The sequence below is a fragment of the Atta colombica genome, unplaced genomic scaffold (genome assembly GCF_001594045.1).
Source record: "Atta colombica isolate Treedump-2 unplaced genomic scaffold, Acol1.0 scaffold162, whole genome shotgun sequence".
In the NCBI taxonomy this organism is placed as follows: Eukaryota; Metazoa; Arthropoda; class Insecta; order Hymenoptera; family Formicidae; genus Atta; species Atta colombica.
The window spans coordinates 248,012-260,213 of NW_017259253.1; the positions used below are offsets into that span (position 1 = coordinate 248,012).

The 12,202-nt window shown below is 34.0% G+C and overlaps 1 protein-coding gene across 2 annotated transcripts in view; it reads left to right on the plus strand.

Annotated features, from left to right (window-relative positions):
- LOC108685934 (zeta-sarcoglycan) overlaps window positions 1-12,202 on the plus strand; it is a 79,534-nt gene that overhangs the window by 48,231 nt on the left and 19,101 nt on the right. For both annotated transcript variants that reach the window (XM_018190949.1, XM_018190948.1), the window contains exon 3: window positions 4,225-4,504. In XM_018190949.1, coding sequence (XP_018046438.1) covers window positions 4,226-4,504 — 279 coding nt within the window. In that variant the 5' untranslated portion in view covers window position 4,225. The remainder of the gene's footprint in view (window positions 1-4,224; window positions 4,505-12,202) is intronic.

Here is a 12,202-nt window from a genome sequence, read left to right on the forward strand (position 1 = left end):
CAAATTAAAAATAATAAGTTATAAAATCACGATTACATGATTGAGTTCTATCTATTAAAACCGCAGGTTTGGCCTTTGATATTACTGCTTGTTGCGTCCCGTAACTGCGCGCAGTACAAGAGCTGTCATCGGCGTTCTAGAAACAACTTTGGTAACACGGGAAGCGGGATATTAGTGAACAATAGTAGCCATAATGCTTCCTGCCGGTTATAACGCCGAGTTATACCTGCCTGCAACTTGAGTCAAGCGCAAACCTAGGATTGGATGGCAGACAATTTAAGCTCGGCTTACGATTTAAACAACGGTTGCTGTACAAGCGGGCCTCCATCCAACACCCCCGGCTCCCACCCCGTTTAAACACTCTTACAACCACCCAAATGTGGTATGGATTAATTCATTCAACGTCCCTATCTGCATCCGGGAAGGAGCTTTTAGGCGCTTAAAGCGGGAAATAAATCTATCCCGCACGGCGAGTCTCACCGAGATCGCAGCAGCAAAGAATCTAAATTGCGGTTGCTGTTGTAATCCATCGTTGTCACCCGCGCGAAATAAATGATATCCGTAATTGTACGTACCGTACATTTTATTAAGCTGGCCATTGTTCGTCGCCGAAAGTAAACTGTCTAGTGGTGCGTATTTCCGCGTCGTATATTTTGTGCTGAATGTGGCTGTCCGACTTCCACTTCATGTTACGTAGAAACACGTCTTTCGAAATGGAGAAATAAAAGAATCAATGTCTGACTCATGTCTCGTGCTAAAGTAATAATGTTTTGCATAGATATCAATCCATTTATTCAATCCATTTAGTCGGTATAGTTTTAATTTTCTAATTACGAGATCGAAAGAAATAATTTCCTCTGACCTAATTATTTGTTAAAAATTTTTAGTTAATTTTGAAATTTTTAGAAGTAAAATACAAGTATAAGCGGTACGAAATTCTTGAAAAATTCTTGCTCCGCGTTACTGTAGCAGTAGTAATTTCGTAACTTATAATGCATTTTCTGCTCCGGACTGCGAAATAATGGTCGCCGTGCTAACTTAGCGTTACGTCAAAAGTTCCGGCGAACGTTTAACATACGTCCGACGCACTATTTATAGCCCATGAAATATTTCCGCGTTATAATTGTGCCTTGAAGCCTGAATTCATAATGCTCATTTTCTGGTGCTGTAGGTTATCCTCACCCTCTTTTTGGGTGCTCCGCGAGCACTTAAAAAGAAAGATATGTAAGGGGCATTAAATAAATTTACACTTTCAGTGTTCCCTCACGATGACGTAAAAAAAGCACATGGTCTGATTAGTCTCCTTTTTTCTTTTCTTTAAGTTGGATATCGTGAAATTCATTTACAATTTTTATGGTGGCCCTAATGAGAGACTTTGTCCAACATTAAATCATTTTCTTGGATTTTTACTTGGGAATGATATTTCTCTCACGAAAAATTATAAGGTTTTATAATACATTGCGGCATTAACATTATATGTATATAGAAGTCATAAATGTTACATATAAATTCTATCATTGAATTATTTGAGGAAGAACATATTCTACTGATCGTAACAAAAAGAACAAAATCCACAAAAACAATAGCGCGAAATGAGCGCATCTCTTGACAGGAAAAAATTGCTAAAATGCTAACAATCGAGAAGAGACCATTGCAGGCGCTCGGTCGAAAATCGCACGATCGGGAAATTGGAACAGCAGCGACCGCGTGCCACTTTTCCCGCACTGGTTTATCCCCAGCTTTTAATTTCAAGCTACGGAGCTCTTTATATCTGCGAAGAGCATAATTATCCATAAAAGGATGGAAGGTCGGCATTGAATATTTTAGCTCTTGCTTCTCGCAGCTTCATCCATCTCCCTCTTCTTCTTCCTCTCTCTCTCTCTCTCTCTCTCTCTCTCTCTCTCTCTCTCTCTCTCTCTCTCTCTCTTCTTTCTGCTTCATACTGACACTTCCATAAATGAAAATAAAAATGGATAAACGCAGAAAAATGGAAGGAAGCTTGAAAAGCAAAAATAGAAGGGATCCTTTTCTCGTCTTATAGCTCTAGGATTAGGTACGAAAGTTACGTCAGGAATTTTGCGGCCAGCTTTGCATAAGTTCTATCTCGTTTCATTTCATTCGCGTTGTTTCGTATTCTGTCTCCATGTTCTCATTTTGGACGTTGATATCCGATAAAATTGCAGAACTGTGTATTAACTTCTATATCGTAATTTGACAAGCTATTTCGCTGTTAAGCCATTAAAATATCTTATTATATACTGATTTATGAGATTTAATATTTTTTCTTAATTCTTTAGAATTAGAAAAGAATAAAAAGATTCAATTGAACCGAGCGTAAATCAATTGGCATCAATTGATGTTGTAACAAATAAAAGGCTCTCTGAAAAAAACGTCGCAACCATTATTTTTATGAAAAGTAATGTTTTAGAAAAATATTGCGCGTGTGTGTGTTGTGTGTGTGTGTGTGTGTGTGTGTGTGTGTGTGTGTGTGCTACACGTTTCCTAAAATTTAAATGTTGGATGTAACATTCTTTCAAAGAGCTCTTGAAATAATTTTGTCTCTAGTTTAAAAATGTCGAAATTATGAAATGTATTTACATTTAAAAAATAAAATTATTAGAATGTATATTAATGTTTAAAATATAAAATTTCTATTATCAATTTGTTAGAGTTAACAAATCTATTTTCTTACAATAAAATGAGAAAATATTAAAATATAATAAAGTTATTAACAATATTTAAATTTATTATACGAAGAACATATAATTTATAATTGAAATACATCCCGACTTCAATTTCGACTCACTTTCTGATACTGAAAATTAACGAACATTATTCAAAAAGATATCATCTATACATTCACATTAAAAAAAAAGAATTTAAGACTGAAGGACAAATCGCTTCTCATATTTATAATCATTTGAAATGTTCCTATGCAACGAACTAAATGTAATATTAATCATTTGATATCGATCAATTTTTTATCATTACTGAAGGAGGACCTATGTATTCCGAAACATTCAATTCTATATGTATGTTCTTCGTATAATAAATTGATGAAATATTGTTAATAACTTTATTTTGCTCAATTATAAACTGTTTCTTTATATATTTGCTTTGCAAAATACATTTTGGATATTAAAATATAAATTTGCGCAAGAGAATTTGAAAATATAAAGTATTCATCATTTTTGACAGTCAACGAACCTAATTTATCATTATACATAATACGATGAACGATCGTAATATCATGTACATGAGTAATCAAGGTGTGATATTGATTTTGTCATGTTGTAAAAGTCAGCAAATTTATTTTATCGTTATAGTTAATAAGAGATGGGAACGACGAAAGGCCGAGGAAAATGAATTGCATTGATATGCAAATGTCCTTCGAGCATAATCAATTTGACATTTTTTTTTTCTACTGTAATATTTTACATACGAATACAAGCATTAATATTTTTTTTTTCAAAAGTAATTTAATTTGCAATATAAAAGAGTTTAGACAGCTTTTCTCATGAAAAAAACATAACGTTTCACTACTTGCGAAATTCATAGCGAATTAATGAAATTATCACTTCGGGGAAAGATTTTACGAAAAGTGATCTTCGGCAAGTTCCATCTTTACAGGTCAAGCACGTCTGATATAAAGTATTTTACGTTGTTGGAGAAAAAAAAATCGGAAGATCTGTCTTTCGTGACGCGTTTCGCCTTCCCGAACACAATTCCGCGCAGCCGGTGTTCAAGAATGAGGTATAAACCGTTGATAAATGATCACGGCAGAAAGAACAGCCTCGTAATTGTAGTCTTATTAATGGCTCGCAACTGCACGGTGTAACGACCTGTAGCTATAACACGCATCTCGTTTGTATTTCGTAACCGTAATCTGCCAATTTACGGCGTGAAATCGCTTGTAGCACGAAAACGTGCATGAAGGTATTCAAATAGGGAGAGAATGAAAAACAAAGTATCTAGAATAAATTCTCAATTGCTTCGAGAAAACAGATTTCTTTCGATTAATTCAAAAAGTTAAATTTACTTGTAATTATCTAAAATTACAAATATTAAATAAATTTTTCTTTCAAAAGTCTAGAAGTCACATCAGTATAAATTAATTGTTATATGTTTAGTTTAATTATTAATACTTTTTAGAAAGAAATTGTTAAAAACAGAAATTTTTTTTCATTATATATATTTTGTTAATCCTGAATTATATTCTTTTAGAATGTCCAGAGGCCAAGGAGGGTGGTCTGACGAGCCTTGCACTTCTGGCAGTGCAAGTCGTCGCAGTGGAGCACGGCAGACGGCGGGATCTTCGAGATCGGCATCTTCTGCCTTGGAAGAACGAGCTTCCGGTATCACGCCGTGTAAAGGTGGCTTCAGATTAGGGGTCTATGGCTGGAGAAAAAAATGTCTTTATTCTCTCGTGTTAACTCTTATGGTCATCGTCATTCTCAATCTCGCCCTCACTGTCTGGCTTCTTAAGGTCATGGGATTTAGTTCCGTAAGTTCATCAATTAATGAAATATTATTATACAAATTGTTAATTAATGTTATAAGATCGTTAATTAAAATTATATATGTGTTTATAATTTCTTTAATAAAAATTTGAGAAGGCATAGAAATATGATAGCTAAATTTCGCCTATCTGTTAATTTTAGAATTTCATACGTCTTGTAACTCTAATTTTAAATGTATGAGAAATAATATACGCGTATTATGAAAACGTCGAAACGCACTGCGGTCCAGAATGATTCCTTCCAGTTAGTCTACACCAAGTTTGATCTAGATAAGGATGTGTAACTTTCGACAATCATTAAAGTCGACTTTCATCTTGCGGCTTGGAATTAGTTTTGCACGAGTTCCTGAGCCGAATAACAGGCCTCGAAGACGTCGGATCGTACTAGCGTGTGCGATCAGAGTAAGTCGCTTTGAGAGCGGCAGTGAGGAGAACACGAGGCGCAAACGTAGTTAATATAATTTGTTGTAATTGCCAGAACAGTTACATCGACGTCATTGTTATATTCGTCGTGGAAATTATCGTTTCTCACTTCATACTTCTTCTTCATCTGGACTTAATTTGGACGCGTTACAATTACCCGTCCCCGGGAATCGACCGGAGTTCATTAGTAAGTAAGCGGCGGCGTTCGAGCGTTCTCCTTCGCTTCTCGCAATCCCGGAGAAACGCGACCCGTACCAACTTCTTGATTGCGATAATGGCTGTAATATAAAGGTCGTTTCGATGTAAATGTCCGTGTCGCGCGCGAGGGCCAGGATACGACTTTTCTAAGTTAGCGAAACACATTTGGCGATCGAATGAGAAAACATGCTCATATATCGTATTAAATGTGTTAATTCTAATATTAATTGGTTGGAGGAAAAGTTCTACGGTATTTTGTTAGCTCAAATTATATATATAACATCTTCATAAAAAAATTAACAAAATTTAAATTAAAAAAATTAAAAAAGATTTTAAAATTTGAAATCTCTACATTCAAAAGATTACCATAATTTTTTAGTTCGTGTAAATTTGATCATTTTTATGTATAGAAAATTATTCCTGAGCTGAAAAAAGGGAAATTTTTCTTCTCAACTTTGTAAAGCTGTCACGTATCAAAAAAATTTGTGAAAATTTTCGATTGTCTATTGTGAAAGTTTGGAATTTTCCTTACAAAATCGTTTTTTCTTACAAAAATGTTTCTACGATTTCTTGAATTATTCACGAGTTAAGTAAAAAGAATTTCTGCTATTAAAAGAGTATTCTGATTTTGATTGCTCATAACTCCATTAAAAATCATTTTATTATAATTAAGAAAACAGATTCTTAAAGCTGATTTTTAATGGAATTATGAGTAATCAAAATCAGAATATTCTTTAGTTATCCGCATGTAACTTACAATAAACTATCTTTTCATGACTCGCCGAATTTAATAAAATTTGATATATTTATTTAGAGCAAAAATAATAGACACATATTTTTTTATATCGGCAATGGTACAGGTTCAAGGATACAAATTACCTTTAGTGATAAGTATAAGTATAAGTATAAGAGTATTTAATTTTTTGTATTTTAGCTCACTCTATTACAGCTATTTCTGAAGTGTAGAGATGATAAAAGGCTTTCCTGAAAGCAAATCCAGTGTAAAAAAATGTAGAATTCAAAAGCAGACCCAATATGGCGACCTGCTGAAAGAGAAACAATCTTATTTCTCTTTTTGCCGAACTCAGGGATAAGGAGGAGGTCTATCTCCATATCGTTTTTGCTTTTATTTTTTTATTAGTTGCTTTTATTTCTTATATTCTTTGTTTTTTTATAATTTTTAAAATCTTTTTACGACTTTTTCATTTTGTTTATAGTTATGCTACTTCTTACCTATGTCTATCTTTTTTTAGTTTTTATTGTATATACTCTTTACAGAAATAATATTCAAAAAAATTCTTGTATACATAAAGATTTTATACATTTACAAGCACATTTTATGTTATTACATACACATTAATACTCAGAAATTTTCAAACTTTTTGAAACAATTATCTACAGGATTATCAAAATTAAGTGGCTTCTTTTGTAAATCCATATAAAAAAATATAAAAAAATATATGTCTAATATTTTCGTCTACTTTATAAGATAAATGTTTATCAAACTTTTCCTTGTAATTGTATATTTTTGACATTAAACATAACAAATAAATTAATATTTTATTTTACCAGTAATTTATTAAAAATTGGAGAATTGCATTTTAATGTATAAATTTTAGATAAATAGACTGTACAATGCACCTCACATCTTGTAACATTCGATTCAACACGCGCAACAGAGATTCGCATAAATTCTTCCAATCCACTTTATCACCCAGTCGTACTGATGCTTTTACTTTTGCGAATCGTCATTCCTACGTATCCTACAAGCGGATGCAACAATGGCATTGAAATTCGTCGACGCTAAGCTGGCGCCTAGTTCACTCGATTAAGGTAAAATGATCGTGAGATTCTCCAACCCTGGTATCGGTCTCGCACTCCCGCTGAGTTGCAGCTACCTATTCGCCATTATCGAATTTATTCGAAATCGAAAGGAGCTCCCGCGATCTGGTGCAATGATCCCTCGATGGGGGCTAAACTCGGTGGAAATTGAGTATCAATCCGTAAGTAAGGAGCCCGAGAGCAGCAGGGATACCCCGTGGGAAATGTAAGTCTCTGCCACTTCTTTCCCCATCCCTCGTCACCCTTCCAGTTTCTCGTTTCCTTCTCTCTTTTTCTTTTTCCTTTCGCTATCTTTTCCGTTTTATTCCGCTTCCATTCCTTGTACAATCATCCACTAACCCCTTGCTGCTCTCTTATCCCCATTCCACATCCTATTCTCTCACAGTGATTCTCCCACACGGTTTTTCTTTTATTCTTCTTTTCTCTCTGTTTCTCTCTTTTTCTTGAGACATCCTTCAATCGCGCTAATGCTACTCAGTTTGCCAATTCGCGCCGAAAACTTCTCCAACTAATGTGTCGGTCTCCCTCATTTCTCTCTCCTTCATCTGTCGTAAGTCGTAATTAGCAGCGGTAATTAAACTCTCGTTTATCGGCCGGTATTCGCGCCGATAATTCATGTCCGATTAATTGTGCGACTCGGTAAATCAGCGAGACAATCAATTAGGAGTTCGGGCGTTAATTATTGCACGCGGCCGCTGCGGGCTGCTGCGATCGACAATTTATGGAGATTTAGATTCGGCGAGAAGTTCGGGAATCGATGTAAGCCAACATATCTCTAAAAAGTCGAGATGTAAGATCGTCGATGAGTCCGCAAATCGAATGACCGTGGAATATATACATATGACTTACGCGTGACAATTTCATATATTATATATGTGCACTCCGTGAGAAAATGATCTTGTAGCGCGTATATAAAATTTTATATGTGAAAGACGGATGGATATTGCATAAACGGATTGACTAAACGAATCCAAACTTCACAAAATAATATAACGTCACGTATTATTTTCGCGCAGTTTAGATCAAACCTATTTTAAAGTAAGTAACAATTCATAAAAGACGTAGCACTCGGAATTTCAACAATATGACATTTTTAATATTAACTGATTTTATATTATGATTTTATAAATTTTATTATCTATTATGATGTTATAAATTTTATTATCGCAAGTATTTTTGAAGATTTTAATATGTGCAATCTTCCGGGAAGCAAAATGAAATGAGTGAAGTATACAATATTACATCTCTCGCGTTTTTCATAACGTATGTACGTAAAAAAATGAGAGGACCAGAAGAGAGCATTCGAAATTAAGATATTTTTGTATTTTTTAATACAATCAACCACGACACGGATATAAGTCTGGCGGAAACGACATATTCTACAGGACAAATGGAGATGACACAAATTAAACAATATTTTAAACGTTATACAAAAGACTTTGGAACTATTTGATCCGAAATTTCTTTTACATGCAACGAGATAAATTCTAAAAAGTAATATTTTAATGATATCGCGTTAGTAATTACATTGCTAATCAAAACTAAAAATTAAAATATTTTGATGAATTAAAAAAATCGTAAATAGTTTTATTTCCTAGTTTTTTGTTACTTTCCGTGAAACTTCTTATGTATGATATATATTGCAAAGAAACGTAAATGCAATTTTCGGCAATACGTATCCATTATGACGTGTAAAAACCAACATCACGGTGGTTACAAGTACCGCTGAAACCACGAGTCACGGGGTGTTACGTAGAGTTGGGAGCTGGAACTCCTCGGAACTCGGTTGATACCCATCTAGAAGTTTTCCGCTTCTATGCGAGATGTTCCTAGGCGAGTAAAAGCGCGATGCACTCCCAGACTGGGAAATATTTCATGCTCACCGTACTTCTCCCCCATCTTTATCCACCCATCCTCCCCGACCATTCATATTTGATGAGAGTTTCGGTCTGCCTCCCACTGCCTCTTTTCACTCTCGAGTTATCCCGTCTCGGCCAATCCTGAACGACCTTCTCCTACCCGCTCGTTCTCCACCGCAAACGATACCACGAAGAAATTAAATCATTTTTCTCAATTAAGAAAACCATCTTGCTCCTCGTAACTGCGAAACTTTCACCCCGACGGAATTAATTAAGAGCTCCTCGATCGGTACGCTTTATTAATGAAGTCTGGTTTCGCCGCGATCAATGTTACCGGTTAATAATTTCTCGTATGGCTAATGATTTCCCAACATATTCATTCGTGAATCATACGAAATGCTCTCAGAGGCGTGCTTTACCTCGAATAGTCTTTCCGACGAAGTTAAAATCAATTTTCTTTTCTAGTGGAAAATTAAACGTCTGATATCTTTTCGCAACTTTAAGTATCTCAACGGCTAAGCTTCTTATAATTTGAGAAACTTCCTTCATTTATCATTTACGTTTTGCACCATCCGAGATTATACTTCATCAATTTTTAATACTCTTGTATTTGTGTTATGTATCGCCGCATTTTGCAATTTTCGTCTGCCTATCACTTGGGTACATTATTATCGATTACGTTTGCATTTTTACATCGCATCGGTACGAAAAGATTTTCCCTACGAGGCATTTTGTCGTTTCATGAGTATCAATATTTCGGATTCCTTTCGGGATTCCTATCAAGTGGAGAGGTTTTAGGAGAGATCTTCGATTACGGACAATATATAATACACCTTGAAACGTTATGTCGGACGAACCAATATACAGACACTATATTGGCACTAACGGCTTACATACATGGCCATAGTGAACAGATGCCCCTTCCACCTAATATCGCTTGCGGGACCTTACTCTCTATAACCCTTGTATCCATAGAGAATTCACCTGTATACATTCCTTCCTACATCCTCTACGAAGATACATATTGCACACGCGCCTTCCACACCCATATAAGGTGGCTCCTTTCGCAGGATCCCTTCCATACAGAATCAATTGAAATCCGTTTTGAAATGAATAGTACTTGACAACTCAAGTCATGTACATTCATGTACGTTTCTATTAATTTGTCACATGTAAAATTGATTTCTTAAATTTTAATCTTAGTAGTTTTAACTACATAATCAAAAAAAAATAAACGAAAAAAGATTTATATAATTATATTGTTTCGTAAAAATTTTAACATAATAATTTTTGCTTTAATATTCTTTAAATTAAATTAGAAAACTTAATTAGAAATAGTATAAAAAATTTTAATCGATTTTATCAATAATATTTTATCAAATTATATTTGATACTTTCAATATTCTTAAAATTACTATCATACCAAATTTAATTGATATTAGTAATCAATATATATATAATATAATATATTTCTGCAATACTATCATTAATATATTTACGTAAATGAATAAATATAAAAAATTCTGGCATAAATCAGAATATGAAATTTATAACTCTACAGAAATTAAATGGTCAAATATCACTAATTTTATTTTATGATAAATTCTGTCACGTTTTTTTTATAAAAACGAGGAATAAAAATAAAAGTGATATATCACATCGTGAAGTTTATGCAGTTATAAGATTTTCGACAAAAATTCGAATATGGATCTTTTGTGCGTGTGAAAGCGCAAGTGGTCACCCCGTATACGTTACATATATATACAGTGTTAGTATTAAAGGATATCCATTATAGCACCTAGCCACCAAGTGCAACTGCATATAGCAATATAGCGGGTATAGCGCCATGAATTTTGAATGTATAGCAGTGCCGTAGTACGTTAGTGGTAGCGGTTATAGGTTGGTTCGCGTGGAAGGCCGAACAGACAAGTTTATTGTTTCCAGGGATTTCACACCAAGCCACGGGAGACCATCGTACGAATCTCTTATGAAGGATCCATATTTCATCAATCAATGTTCCCTTAAATAAATGCTTAAATATATGCTTTTGTTAATTACCTTCACGTCTCAAGTTTTTTACTGCGCATTTTTAACTTCTAACATACTGTTTACTTCATATGTATTTCAAAATAAATAGAATAAATTGCAAGAAATATATAATTTATAAAACAGATATTTATATATATATTTCTACAAAACGGCTATTTCGGATATATCCGCTTAAATCAGTTCCAATAGCTATAAATTTAGATCTCGCTCTACTATCGTAACTCCGCTTTCCGTATCACCGAAGCCGCATTCGTCGCAAGCCAAAAGTCAACAAAACAATATTTGTCCCACAAAAATTGCCGTGGCGAAGATTTAAATTCGGCAGTCGCATTACGCCAGCCGTCGCGACGTTTTTATCGATTTCCCATTTTGAACTACCGATCTCGCAGTCCTACGTCACATGCCAGATTGGGGTTATAGATTCCCCTTTCTTCCCTCACTACCCTTATTGCATAATCCGTGGAAATGTATGTCGTGCGACATGTACTCGACTGACCCAGACAGGAAAGCTACGACGGAATTCTATCCGAAGAAGCGAAATGTTAATAGGACAAAGCAAAATATTGCATTAGAATAAAAATTCTTAGAGTTACTTCATTTATAGCACGTTTCTTAAAACAATTGACAATAATTAGATAATTTTATTATTCAATGAAGCAAAGTTTAGATGCTCAGCTTTAAAAATCAATTTTTTTAAATTGCGATACGCAATGATTTTTAATGGAATTTATGAGCAATCAAAAGTCAAAATGTTCCTTTTATTTAATCTGTGATAACTGAATAACAAAAAAATTTTTAGGAACATTTTTAAAAAACGATTTTGTAAAGAGGAAACTTTAAGCTTTCACGTTAGAAATTTTAGCAAGTTTTTTCAGGCGTGCGACAAATCCACAATATGAGAAGAAAATTTTCTATTTTGTCTAATTCCATTTTTTCTATAGATAAAAATTATCAAATTCATAGAAACTCAAAAGACACAGTGACTTTTAAAAGTAGAGATTTAAAACTTTTTTAAATTTAAATTTCATTTTTAATGAAATTACAGCTGCTTGAATTTTGAAATTCATAGCACTACGAACTTTTGTGTATGAACCCAATATAATAAATTGTTATATTGAAACTCAAAAAAAACGATTCGAGAGGAAGTAAAGGCGACTCGCTCAGAAACGACTGGAATATTATAAGAGAGTTTCCGGAGAAGAGAGGAGTGCTCGCCAGCATTAATGATGCCTCGAGGGTGTCTCATCTCCGGAATTTCCTTTATATAATTGTTATCATCTCTCACCATAAAAAGAATATATATATATATATA